Source organism: Struthio camelus, chromosome 12 (genome assembly GCF_040807025.1).
Source record: "Struthio camelus isolate bStrCam1 chromosome 12, bStrCam1.hap1, whole genome shotgun sequence".
Taxonomy (NCBI): domain Eukaryota; kingdom Metazoa; phylum Chordata; class Aves; order Struthioniformes; family Struthionidae; genus Struthio; species Struthio camelus.
This window is the reverse complement of record NC_090953.1, coordinates 10,860,407-10,874,684: the sequence shown is the minus strand read 5'-3', so window position 1 is coordinate 10,874,684 and position 14,278 is coordinate 10,860,407. Positions and strand designations below refer to the sequence as shown.

Genomic DNA, 14,278 nt, shown 5'->3' with positions numbered 1-14,278 from the left:
TTCTAAACCATAAATATCCACAGTGATCAAATTAGGAACAATGCAGTGCACACATGCAGCCTGAGTTTGTCTATTTTATTGTGTACGAAATCTAAGAATTATGTAAATCTATGTTGTGAAAACATGCAGAATTTTAATGTCTACAAGCTGGAGTAGGTAATAACAGTGTCCCTATAAATGCATGCATCATTTGCCAGATACAGCAGGTTTTGTTTCTTTACATAGAAAATGAAGGAAAAGGGTTATAATTTCCTCTAAATAAGTTTTGGTTACAAATTAATAAATATTCCAGTTAGTTTTGTTTAAGAAATTGATTGTATGCAATGTTACACATTTTTCTATCCACTTTTGTTGCTTAACTAACTTAGCTTTGCTTTCTAGAAACAGGATAAAGCGTTAATCACACTTCCTAGTCCAGAATTCAAGCCTGATTTAATATGGCTAGCTTTTGTGGCATTGTATCAGAGATTAATTTGGATTTAAACATTTCAGACTGTTTTACATATGTAGCAATAATTGCTCTGTTTAGAAAAACTGGTGCCATCTTGTGGACAACATTAAGAACTGCTAAAAAACATTTTAAAAGAAAAACAGGGTAACAGATCAATGTCTGTATAATAAATAATAATAATAAACATAATAAATATAACATAATAAATGTAACATAATAAATCAACTGAATTATAGACATGTATTATGTGCCATAAGAAGCTATGCATAAATCTGTAGCCTTAAAACTGTATTACTTAAGAAGGAAAATAGATAATGGAATTAGGAGTTGTTTATACAGTCCTGTTTATGTTCCAACAGCAAAATAACCCAGCATTTTTCCAACAATCCTGCTTATTTCCCCCAACTGTAGAATGATCAGAAAAAACACCCAAGAGGCTCCAAGCCAGCCACGTTTAACCAGCACCTGTCTATTTCTGCACTCATTTCTGTATCTGCTCATCTCTAGTTTTGCTTTAAGACTGTACAAAACTTGTTTTGCTTCTCTCCCATGCACATGCAGTCACACAAACACTCCTATCCACAACTTTAGCCAGCCAAGCTCCCTGCCTACACAGTTCTCATTTCTGCATGAATCCGCATGAAGCTTTGTTTCAGCACTGGTTTTGGTTTAAGGCCTCTTCTTGTTTCTTACAATTAACCCAATGGAAAAAGGCTGTTAAATTGGCCAGATTCAAAATAGCATAACCCCACCAATAAAAGACCTATCAAGGCTCACACACTGAGAATGTGACTCAAAAAATGTCTTCTGTGATTCCTCCACAGCAGATCTGTAGCTCATAGAACTGTAATCTGTCTCCTGCTCTGAGACTCTATATGCCAAGTGCTAGTTAGGCTATTCTGCAGTCTGCTGAATTTATTTATATTGAGTAAAGGCAAATGGTTTTTAAGTCTTGCCAGTGGGTTTGAAACTGACAGTCTACCTGGGACAGAGTTGGAAGTCATCACGTTTGGTTCAGTCCCTTCCTTTGTGAAAGTTTAGTGTTTTTGTTTCAGTAAAACTTAAAAAGTTTTGTTTGACCTTCATGAACATTTAAGATCTTTGGAATCCTTTTTAAGAACAGAGATTTACGTAGTATTTTACTCCGAAATTCCCTTACTTAAATTGATGTGCACAAACAGCCTGCTGTTCCTTTATGGTGCTGATACAGTTATAAAATGGAACAGATATATGTGTAATTTTACTAAAGGGATATAATGGTGTGCTGTACTTTAAGAAGATTCTCTGTGGTGCAGTTTCAACTTCCATATAAAGACAGGTAGCGCTATAAAGTAATGATATCTGTTTTCCCTGTCTTTGTGTCTCATGCTTGATTGATTTTGGTATTTAAGAAAAATGCAAGTTCCAGCTGAAACTTTTGCCATGCTTGGGCCATTTATAATAATTTTCTTTCAAGTGGAATCTCTAGTCTCTAATTAGGTATGAACATGGGCTACAATATTTTTCTTATTGGACAAACTTACAGGGTCTCTCATGCCTCTTCTACCTTGGCATGTATTTTCAGGAAACTTATAGAAAACTTCGTTTTCTTTGGGAATTCTACCTTGCTGTCAAACTTGGTTGAAACTATTATGAATGAACAAATTCTGAGGGCGGGAGGCAAACGGAGCGTGGTAATGCAAGCTTTGCAACTTTGGAAAAGGTTGTCAGAAGTTCTCAGGCTGCATCACTGTGGTCAAGCATTCAGAGTACTTAGCACTTAAAAGTTTAGACACACATGGACAAAGGTAAAGAAAATCAATTTACACCTTTATTATATTTCTCATGAATTTGAAGCCAATTTTGAGATACTGAGACCTCACTTTTGATTTTTTTTAATCGGTAACATTGGTTGCTGAGCTTGCTCCATGCTGTGTTTAGCACAAAGTTCTCTCAGATCACCTTTAAATGTCAAAGTGTCCCATGATAGCTGGCATGATTCTACTTTTTAAGTGTACACTCATTCTTTTTAAAAAAGGAGATGCAGGTTTGGTTTTGGAAGAATTGGCTAAATACCTCTGAAGGCCAGTATTTTATTGCAAACGTATTAGATTTACTGGATGTTGACATCTTTTGGCATCAGTGAACGTGGAAAAGGGAAAATGAGCCCTTCTTGATTCATGGATTTTTGAGGTTGTGCATGGTTCATCACATTTGATTAGACAATTATTGCCCACTGTACAACCTTAATGAGTTAGTGAGATTATGTTATATTACTAAGGATAGACTTCCGTTTCTGTTTTTAAAATAAACATCTGTAGAATTAAAATCTAAACAGAAAAAAACAGGAATCAATCTCATCAACCTTTGTAGGTTCTAATCGGGGATTTTTATATTCTGTGTCTTTTCATGAAAGTCACTCTTCTTTCTGATCCCCTCTGAGTGAGGGTCGGGTCTATCAATCATAGTACTTTCCTCATCACTGGGATTTCCTGTAACTATTACCCAATAATTCTTATCTTCTTCAGCTTTATGGGAGTTCAGATAGGTGTGACAAACTACTTCATATTCCATTCCAAAATAAGACCTGTAAAGCCAAAAAAGGAAAAGGGAGGGGGAAAGGGAAGAATAAACATGCACAACAATTCAGCAAGTCTGCATTATTAAGAAACATCACCACGCGCTTTCTAATATCAGACCCTTAACAGAAACACTCACAGAGACATCCCACTTTATTTCTTATTAATAATTCAGAGATTTGAAATAAAAGGGGAAATGCCATCTTTCTAGATCCAGGGCTGAAGAAGCCCTGTTGGTTTAAGGCACTGATACACTGACTCAATATTCATCCTTTTAGGTCAGTCACTATTCTCTCTGACTGAGGAAAATTGTGCCTACTTGACCATTTCAACCTCAGCCTACCAGGCCTTGCTTCAGCTTCAACTACCTGATACAAATTCTCGGTGGAATTTTGCTCGGAATTTAATGCGGAGCAGTTGGGATACTCCATAACAATGCTTAGTCAATACTAATTCAATTCATGCATGTTAACTTGAATTGTTGGATTAACTTTAGTTTATTGTGAGATTCATGTGGACAAAAGCTGCGTATGTTTTTATGCACTAAGTTTTTATTTAGTTCCCTTACTCATTATGCTTCTTAGCATCCTATTTTGTCTTCAAAAAATAACTGTAATTGCTCAGGATATTAAAAAAGAGAACCACCAAGAAAACAGGGAATGCTGGAAACATGATGTGACATGAGTTATACAAAAAAAATATGAATGAAACTGGGCTGATTGTCTGCATGATCAAGATGTCACACACTACAGTCCAGTAATAAAACAGGTGAAAGTAAAACGTGCATTCTGCATTCTTTTCCATTTCCTCAGTGTGTGCCTAAAGCAACCATCTTGTTTTTTACAGTAGTTCTTGATGTATTGAGTTGGCAATAATTATGCACATCCCTGTCCGTTATAAAAATTATTCTTACCTTATGCAAAAGTTCCTTGGAACAGCCAAACTCTGATTAGTATGGCAATGAGTAATAATAATGTTAGAGTTTGCCTGGGGAAAGAAAAAAGAACAAGAAAAGCCATGTGAAGTCATGTTAACCATTCTTACTCAAATTAAATGCTTTTGTTTACTACATATAATCTGCTAGCAGCCTTAATGTAAGTCTGTACTCCTCTGTATTGCTCTGGGACTGCTGTGCATTTGATAGTGTGGTATTTTACACCCTGTCGGTTCTCAACAAAACTGTCTTAACAGCTCAGACTAGCCAAATGCTCAGTCCTCAGATCAGATACGTTCTCCTGTCCAATACATTCCACTCCACTCCCTTGTGCTGGGCACTAGAAGGAGAGAGAAAATAAATAAATAAATAAAATCAAGCAAGCAGTGGAGAGTCTTTCCAGTGGCCTGTGCCATCAAGGTCATTCCTCTTACGCTGGATATATTTGCCAGATGAGAGATCTGGATGGTTTTGTGACACAGTCTAGAATTTTATATTTTACTAATTTACGATTTTTTTAAACAGAATTAATCTTTCGTAATCCCGTTTACTACCACTGTAATTGTAGTAAGATTAGTTACTTAATTTTGAATGTGTATATTAGAGAGCTAGTTCATTTATATGAGTCACAATTCAAGGTGGTAGAGGAAGAGTTATATTTGTGATATTTTGCTAGGCACATAGCACTGCAGAGAGCGTAGCAGCCATGTGGAACAGGAAAATACTACATCTGTTTAATGTATTTACAAAAGGTTAAAAAAACACATTTGGAAAAGCAGCCACTTATTCCAATGCCTTGATTTTTTGAGCGTTTTAAGTTTAATGTAAAGAAGTCTTAAGCAATCACGGTTCCTATCAGTGGAAATGGAATTCTGAGAGCTCGGATATCCTGAAATTCAGATTCCCGGTGCTGTATCCTCAAAACGTGCGACGTCCAAACTAAACCTCCATCTTTGAAAATTCTGGTCAGAAAAATTGAGCATCGCTGTCAAAATGAGCATTAGAACCCAACAGCTGTATATCCAGATTCCCTATTTAAACATATTGTTCCTTCCCTCTCCTCCTTCCTTAAATTATAATTCAGATTTTACATAAGGAAAGATGTGAATAAAATGGACTCAAATTTCTTTTAAGAAGTCAATCTGTGGTTTTAATTAAATCCTCATAACATTTTCTAGTTTTAGTTTCTTACAGGAACTGGAAATCCTTCATATTCAAGACGCAGCTGTGGATCCAGGAATGCTGCATGCCAGCGAGTCAAATAGGAAAGTTCATCTGTCAAAAATACTTGCTGAAGGTAAGATTTTTTAGCAAATCTTAGAAATGATTTATGGTCACTTGCTAGATATAACTGCAAACAGAAACATACATTAAGGAGAATGTAAGTATAAGACAAGATAGATAACTAAAAAAAATTTCAACACAAAATCTTATCTATTTGCTTATGAAAAATCAATCTGTCAAAATCAAGTTATACATTCAAAAACTCTAACTTAGATTTGATATTGTTGATAAACTCACGAAGTAGCTTTTCTCAAACTAAACCGATGAATACTAATTTATAATTGAATTTACATTCCAAAGATTCTCTCTCATCAAAGTGGTTGATGAGAGGGAAAGCTTTATCATACTTGTGGTGATTTATTCTGAGTGTGTACACACGTATAATATCTTACTCACTTCTAACTTATGAAGAGAAACAATGTTAACATTTAATAGAAATCTGCTACCTCTGAATGACAGAATAATATATTACTTCATACACAGAATATAGCTTTTTCTTCACAAGAAATGACATCTTGTCATTTTGAATTCATTTAAAGAAAAAGTTGTAAAATCTCTTCCTGTAATGATGGACTTTTTAGTGTTTCATGAGATATTTTTAATTTCCTTTTTCTCCCCTCCCCCCTCCTTTTTTCTCCTCCAATCTCTCTTATCCAGTCATTCCGGCTGATAGTGTTCTTGGCCTGCATACCTGATCCTAGGAAAGTTGCATAAACTTTCTAAATAGGTTTTGCTTGTCATGAATGGTCAGGAGAAAAATCCCAACTGCTTTAAGCTATTTAATCATAAGACAGGACTATGTTTTGGACGTATGTTTATCTTCAATAGAGACAACTAAATAAAGGAACCATGCACAAAAATCAGTATTTACCGTTTTAAGTTGCTTGTGCCTTATTATGCTACCAAGAATAAGTTAGCTTATATATGTTAGATATATAGTACATAACTGACAAGCATTTGTAATACAGTTAATTATATATAAATAAATAAAAATAAGAGTATGTAAGTAAGGAATATGTAGCAGGAGGGAAGGGTGGCCAAAATTATAAAAAGTTAAATTCAGTATTTCAGACTAAAGAGCAAAATACATTAAATAGTTTTCAAATTGTTTTCAAATTGTTTTCCATAAGGGAATTCCCAATTGGAATTTATATGATTAAAAAATGGTATAAAAAGGGAAGTTAAATTGGTCCATGTGCCTGGCCTTCAGCCACTTCATTTATTATCACTTCTCTTCCTCATTTTTGTCTCCCTCAGTTACTCTTTCTTCCCTATCTTTCCCCCCACTTCTTTAGTTCTTTACTTCTCCATACTGTTTCTTCAATGAGAAGGATAAACTACATTAAGATCAATATTAGGATCTGTTTTTAAATAGATTACATCTGTTCTCAAAGTCCAGGGCAGAGACCATCAAAGCCTGTTTGAAATCTTTCTTAGCAGGTTTCTGAGCTAAGATCACTTTCATTCAGCTCCTTTCCATTAGGGGCTCATGAGTTAAAAGCAGAAGGCCTAGCAGCACTAAGAAATTCTTCTTTGTTACAAGTTTATAGCATTAATGTTATTACTGTCCAAAAAAAAAAAAAAAAAAGCTTTTTCAGTGAAGGTATCACAGCATTACCCCAGAATAAAGTCGATCTAAGTATGATCCTGAATCTGTTCTGTACAGTTAAGATGTTGAACCACGGTACAAATAGTTTGATAAATGGTAACTAAATGCACCCCCTCAGTATACGTTACCATTTACATTTACAACTTCACTGACTTACCGTTTGATCAGAAAACCCCCCTGTTGCCCCAAGACCAAATTTTTGCCCAAATCGAATGGGTTCACCCACCGCACCTCCATCAACACTGTTAGAATAAAAAAAGAAAAAAAGAAATTCAAATATATCACTTTATAGATCTTTTTTGTGTTTAGGCCTATAAGTAGGTCTTGTGATACCACTTTGTATTAAGTTTGTTTTTTAAAATAGATAAAATGTGTTAATTGAAAAGTTGTTTCATAGATAATTTACTGGTTAAAATATTTAACAGAATAGAAATTCAGACTGCATTGATTACTTTTTAAGATGCATTCATTAACCTACTGGAAAAATAACATCCATTGAAATAAATCAATCAGAATTCAGCACAGAGTCCCCCTGGAAAACGTACTTAATATATGCATCTCAAAAATCACACACTGAAAGCAGAACAGCGATTCCCTGTAACTTAATGTATGTTGCTATTAATACATGTAATGCATATTTAGTAATTTGGTTCATTACATGTGTATGCTGGTATATCCCTTCTTCTAGGATCATTTCTACGTTTTACGTTAAAGAATCACCAAATTATGGGCCAGCCTGTTCTGGGTATATTCAGGGTCAAAACCTGCGCAGCTGAGGAACTGTGTAGTCCGTTAATGAGGGATTTCATGGCATTTTGATTGCAGTTCTACAAGGCCTAAAATGTGCTTGTGGCATCAAAATACTTTAATAGGTCTAACCCAAAGCGTTTTGCTGAATCAGGGTCAGCTTGTACTCTTAAGCACTATTACTGTTGTCAAATATGTGCAATAGGTAGAGCTCTATAGCTGAAATATGAGAGTGTTAAAAACAGCTGCAGAGCTTACTAAACGATACATTGAACTGGATTCTGCTTACACACCAGTTTTGTACTGGTGTCTTTGCAGCTTCCTTGGAGTTATGCACAGAAATATGCAGAGGAGAATCGGGCTCAATGCATAACTCGGAGTCTGTCTTCAGTAGATTAACATCACTCAAATTCTTTTGCAAACTAGTAAACTCCACTTCATATTTCTCAAAATAAGGTATTGAAATCTAACATAATACTTAAGAACAACTCCAAATAAGGTACCAAACCTTAAGATACAAAAAGTATTTCGACCAACTGGGTCCATGCTTTTGACTGCACTAACTCCACAGGGTGCTCGCAGTGATTCGGCCGTAAACATGGCAACTTCGTCCAGGTTAACGGCCAACACTAGCTTGCCGCACACTCCAGGGTAATTCTCCATCCAGGATTTGTTGTTGTCCGGGCTCAGAAGCATCACAGTGTCTCCAAAATGGACAAATCCATCCTTAGGCAGCGACAGCTTCACCTAATTTAAAACATACGTCATTTAATACAGAATCACGTGAACTTAAAATCAGAAGTCGTTGAGTACATAAAATGCGAAGCCACAGCGTCGGTGATGCATAAAGAGCACCAGCAAACCGCTGTGGAAGCCGCAGCGAGCTGCCAGCAGCTTCCTTGCGGAGTCACCTTCTTTAAGAGGTTATCTTGAAGTTTCTGGCAGCGCTGCGTGAAGAGCTCTCCGGCTTCCCTCTTCCGCCGAAAATCCTCCAAGAGCTCCTGCTCGCCGAGGACAGCGGGGAGACATGTTAGCCAGCGCCGAGGGGAAGCAGGGGAGGGGAGGGAAGAAAGGGAAGGGGAGAGGAGAGGAGAGGAGGCTCCCCGGGCCGGCGCGCACCTCGGCCAGCGCCGCGTCCTCGCTCCAGTTGCCGACGAGCACCCCGGGGCTGTAGGCGGCCATGGCCGGCGGCACCCGGCGCCGAGGCCGCTCAGAGTTGACCGTCGCCATGGGGACCGCTCTGGCTAGCCATTGGACGCTGCCGCGGCAGAGCCCACCAATGAGCGGGGCGAGCAGGCGGAGGGGGCGGGCTCCTCCGGCCCCGGCGGGGCGCGCGCCCGAGGGCGGTTGGGGGTTGGGGGGGACCTCGGCCGCCATGGCGGGCGGGGAGGAACGGCTGTAGGCGTTGAAACAAGTTCAGAAAAGCGACTGCCGCCCCCCACCCCTCCTCCCCGGCGCGCCCCGCGGGGAGGGCAGGCTTCCCGGCGTGGGGTACTGCGGCCTAGGGCAGCTGCAAGGCGCACGGGCAGAAAGGAGCAAGCTGCTTCGCTTGGCAGCCTCTGGGGAGCGCCTCTGCCGAAGCAGCGGCTGGCAGAGACAGGCCGCTGCGAATAAATAAATAGATGACTAAATCAATGCCCCATTCGTTTGGGCTGGGTTGTACTCCTGCCCTGGTCGGAGAGGAGCTGGAGAGGCGGGAGGTGCGCTGGGACCCTTGGTCGCCGCCCGAGGCGCTGAGGGGCCGCGGGGAGGCCGACGTTGGCGGGCCGCGCCGTGGGTGCAGGTGAACGCCAAGCGTGGCGGGACGCGCGATCCCCCCTCCGCCGCGGGGTGCTGTAGCCGCGCACGTGGAAGGTGCTGAACTTCCAAGAATTTGAGTCAAAACGTGCTGGCTTTAAATTCGGTGTTCTTTAATCGTGAATGAATGGTAAGACTTGAATAGTCCTGGAATGAGACTTTACGTCGAGGAGGCGCATCACGTTAACGTTTCGGAGGTGTTCGTGGTGCTCACGCTGCAGTATTGGTAAACAGGATGAATGTACGAGGGGAACGCTTTGATAACAAAGGTTTTGGCTAGTGATTATTTTAGTTTTGAAGTTGGACAAGATAAGCTAAGTGGATAGGCTCTACGTTTACTTTTTAGATAGCCTGAGCCAGTGATTTTCAATGAGGGGGCAGATCCTTGTATAGAACGTTTAATCCCTTTGTAACCGGCTGGTTTATCTTGTAAGCTTAATATTGTAAGCAGGTTTTGTAAGCTGGACAATTTAAAAAGCTTTAAAGAAAATGGTTTTTGTATGAGCAGTGGGGCGTCACATTATCATCAGCCAGAGTTTTGACAACAGTTTGACAACATGAAAGCTGGCTGTTTTCTTTTTATGCCAAAAGTTATTAAGCAAAAAGCTATTCAGCATAACCCAAAGCCTTAGAAGACAAAATCCATTTTTGGTCAAGTAGCGCCACTCTGTGGCCCGTTCAGGAAAATGAAACTTTCCTGCACCTGGCTGTGTTGGAAGAGATGCTGAAATCTGAGCGTCTCATTTTCTCAACTGTTTAAATAGGCAGAAAAAGTCGTTTATCTTGTCCTGATACCAGAAGCCAACAAATTCTGAAAGCATTAGATGTGATTTGAAGACTGAAGTGTTTGCATTCAACAAGCTTCACTTATCTGAATATGCACTTTCTAAGTAGTTTCAAATCTTCTTGATTTTTTTGTTTCAAAATGAAGCCACTTTTTAATAAATATTTGCTAGCTAATCATCCTATGTTATATTAGCATATAACATCCTGAGCCACATTATTATGAACACCTGCACTCTGTGTATGTAGCTAAAATGTGGAATATGCAGTATTTTTCCATAGTTTTGGAGCATGCTACACTATCTTGTAGGTCACTGTACTTAGTTACTTATATATTCTAATGCAAATATTACATGTTAAAAAGTGTGTATACCCAAAATAGATGTGTTTACAGAAATTTTTCCGTGCATCTCATAGTGGGACTAATGCAGCGACTATCCTTGCCACCTGGAAGGCTCTCATTTCGGATCGCATAGTATCCCCTGAAAACAAACAAAAAAAGCTTTTTATAAATATGTGTTTGTAAGTTGAAAATCTTTATTGCAGGCATATTAAAATCAGCTCAGTTTCCTTCTGACCTTCTACATTTGCTCCTAACCAGCGTTTGCATTGTTAAATAGTGTGAACAAAAGCTTGTAAAGGAATTGGTGAAGGTTTTGTCTGCTAACATATGCCAGCATACAAATTGACTAGGTTTAAAGAAACATGTGGATGATTGGAAGCATGCATATTTCCCTTTTTTATTTAATTCTATGTGCAATAAAAGTATAGTCATCATTTTCAACGTACTTGAGAAGACAGAACAAATTGCATCAAGGTAAAGAAGTGACCCTTGACTCTTCCCCTGCTGTTCTAGAGTCAGAGTTCTTGTCCCTTTTCTTTTTTTTTTTCCTCTCCCTTTTCTACCTTTTATAACAAAAGAGAACAAGATGGTTGAGAAGATCTAAAATAGCATGTAGAGCTATCTGTAGTATGTCTAGGCCATTAGCTTACATTGAAGGCTGGACTGGTTAGGCTTTTAATTGCCTTAAGATTCCATAACATGTAAGATATAGCATTTTTAAAATACTTTTAATATATAAATGTGTTGATATGCGTCAATAGTACAAATAATCACAGTTTAGCTCTCTGTCTAAATAACTCCTCTGACAGAAAGGTCAAGGTCTGAATGCATAGGAACAAGAATCCAAGAACAAGGTAGGCCATCTTTCTTTAGAAGTAGTTGGCAAGAGCATCAAGTGGGCTTCTGTTCATAAAACTCCTTATTTAATGGTGGAAAACACATTTTTTACTTGTAGAGCTGTTGAGCAGTTTATGAAATTCTATTCATAGTGAAAAAAATGCCAAAACATTGTTTAATCATATACATTTTGATAAGAATATTTTTAATACCTGCCTTTACTGCCTTGGGAAGGTATCTGCTTTTTTTCCTGTTTTGTTTTGTTTTTCCCTTCAAAGAAAAATTATTAAAGCACCAAATTTGATTAACAATGTAGAATAAATAATACTGCATAGAAGTAAAACATATGTTCTGCCGGACCATTTTTCTCCTTTCATTTTACTCTTCCACTCTAGCATTATTCTGACACATGCTATAAATCAGAGCATAGCTATCGCTTTTCTTTCCTTTTATTTTTTTTTAAATCTTCTGACTATTAAAATGATTAATCTTATTTTTAATAATGTAACTGCACTTTCTTATTCTGACTTATTCCCCAAGCACTCATCTGTTCACAGCACAAAAAGAATTAAATAGTTTAAGTGATAAGATTTAAGGATTGCTGTTCTGCCAGACACTTGTACTGATGTTTTTCCATTTTGGTTGTGAATTTTGATGCGGAGTTTTCCTGTAATGCTTGTTTCCGAGGAGCAAGCAACCTGTTCATGGTATAGTAATTTCTGAAATGCATTACACAGACCTCAGTCTACCTCTTATAAGAAAGGGGTGCAAGATGCTCATGTGCTGTATTGGCAGTATGTTGATGTAGGAACACAAGTGTAAAATTTCCCAATATAAATCTAGCTGAAGACATGCATTGCTTTGATTACTCATTTGGTGCTTTAAAACTAAAAGATGCTGCTGGAGAGAGAAGAAAGGAAGAGGAAATCATTTCCAACGTGCGTGAGACTGCCAAATACTTACCAATTAAAGTATGGGTTGAGTTACCCAGATCTCCATGGTATTTTCATTCTAACGGGCCTGTAATTTAGACCTGTAAAAATCATGTCCTTTTGAGAAATTATTTAAAAAGGGGATAATTTCTTTTCAGATTGAGCTATTTCATTATGACTGGTCATCCTAACTATTTGAAGTTTTTCACCTCGTTGCCTGGTTGAATCTTATTCAGAAAGAGGGCTTGAAAAACCACTTGAGCTCTGAATCTCTCAGAAAAATGTTGTAACTGCGGGAGCAGTAACTTACAAAAAGAACGTGGAAATTAATAAAGTATGCCTACCAGGACCAGTGCTGCAGAGAGATCAGTGTTGACTCTGAAAAAGCTATCCTGGATAATGCAAACAGAATACTTTCATCAGCGTAGGCCACATAGCTTTGATGAGGACTACTGTGTTTATTAGCCCAAGCAGAAACGTCTCTTAACAAAGCTATGCTGCCTCTTACGTTGTAATGTTTATCTCTGTGCAGCACAGTACACTATGTATGTCTACCCTCAAGCAATTTAAAACTTCATACTTTTCAAGCTGTGCAGGATTCGTCCAAGGCATCGTTACCAGAACGAGGAGACTGGCCATATTATTAGCTAGGTGTAAAGTTTATGTTTAATTTGTAGTCTCTTAACGTATATGGTTTGATCTCAAGCAGCTCATTTTAAGCGCTGTTTGCCAGGGCTCTACTGAAAGGGGCTTTTGTGAAGTGATGTTGCACCCCATTTCAAATAGATTGAGTGCATTGCACTTACTGAACTACAAAGTTCTGTCATCGCCCACAGTCAAAATCACTGAGACAAAATCACTGTGTGTGGGGCGTGGTCCTATTTATAAAGGGTGGAAATCAGGTCATTGTCTCTTTTGTTTACTGATCTGTTTAAACTTTGGTTTCCATGAATACTCATACTTGAGATTTTGAAATTTGCTGGTTTTGTTAGCATTTTTTTGCATATAAAAAGCAACAGCATGAATGTCAGCAGAAGGAAAGCCCTAAATGCCATGATTTTAGTTCACTTTGATTTTGACTTTTGGGGTTTGTTCAAACATACAGTCATGTGAATGTGAACTATTACTCTTGAAACTGAAAAACAACATTTTTGCATGACCTCTTGTGAACCCAGGCTGTCTGTTTCTTCCCACTTTAGTGCTAACAATAGATACTGCTTAGAGTTGCCTTTGCTTCCCTGTTTAGTCCTGCCTACAGCATTATCTTTATCTTCTGTTATGAATTGCCTCTGTGCTTGAATCTTTGCATCACTGTGTTGCTTCTTGCTGTTTGGATTTTACTTCTCTGTGATGATAACGTTAAGATAGAAAACAATTTATTCATTTCCTTTTCCATGGCGGAAATATCTGCTTCACTCTGGAAGCAAAGTAATGACATTTACAAATAACACTGGAGGTGCAAGTCAGTACATCTCCAGACCTTGGCTAAATTTTCCTGTTAGAAATGGTGTCCTACTGGGCCCGCATCAGAAGTTTACTTGTGGTAGTCAAGGTTTAGAGGTAAAGAAATGTTTTAGTGGTCAAAATACTTCAATTTGGCTCAAATGAATCTATATGCTACATAAAACAAGCTATTAAAAATAAAAGGAACAGAAACTGACCTATGTATTTATACCACAGAACATGAATTAGTTAAATATTTCTGGTATAACAAAAAGGAACATGATGAGAATCTTTTGTCCTAAGGGGAAAAGAACATGTGTATTGTAATTGTTTTTAAAATTTTCTGCCACCATTCCGCTATTTATGGCTTTGATTTGGATGACCTTACCCTGGCAGTGTATTTATGTTAGACATCACAGGCTACAGAAAATATTTTATACATCTGAAGACCCTGGCAACTGCTCTAATTTGAGATGTTAAATATTTCCATATTTCTTTGTCACTACTGATTAGTAAATTAGCATTGCTCAGTTGGTAGCTTTTCTTCAAACTGTGTGAGA

At 38.1% G+C, this 14,278-nt stretch overlaps 1 protein-coding gene across 2 annotated transcripts; it reads right to left on the bottom strand.

Moving 5' to 3' along the window:
- Positions 1–60: 60 nt before the first annotated feature.
- Positions 61–8,994, bottom strand: CFAP161 (cilia and flagella associated protein 161). 2 transcript variants are annotated; one of them, XM_009681590.2, is made up of 7 exons: positions 8,703–8,994; positions 8,495–8,584; positions 8,092–8,330; positions 6,994–7,078; positions 5,136–5,294; positions 3,923–3,996; positions 61–3,017 (listed from the first exon to the last, which is right to left on the bottom strand). In XM_009681590.2, the coding sequence occupies exons 1-7, from the start codon at positions 8,958–8,960 to the stop codon at positions 2,807–2,809; spliced, it is 1,116 nt and encodes a 371-aa protein (XP_009679885.2). In that variant the 5' UTR covers positions 8,961–8,994; the 3' UTR covers positions 61–2,806. The 2 variants fall into 2 exon arrangements, with proteins under 2 accessions (XP_009679885.2, XP_068813897.1); XM_068957796.1 differs by lacking the exon at positions 5,136–5,294.
- Between the last annotated feature and the right edge of the window lie 5,284 nt (positions 8,995–14,278).

What these genes read in the sequence shown, in the direction of transcription:
- CFAP161 (XM_009681590.2), bottom strand. Translation starts at nt 8,960, where the DNA reads ATGGCGGCCGAGGTCCCCCCCAACCCCCAACCGCCCTCGGGCGCGCGC. An exon ending in GGGGGTTTTCTGATCAAACG is followed by an intron (nt 5,295 to 6,993) that starts GTAAGTCAGTGA and finishes TTCTGTTTGCAG; the next exon opens with TTATATCTAGCAAGTGACCA. An exon ending in CCAAGGAACTTTTGCATAAG is followed by an intron (nt 3,018 to 3,922) that starts GTAAGAATAATT and finishes TTGGCTTTACAG; the next exon opens with GTCTTATTTTGGAATGGAAT.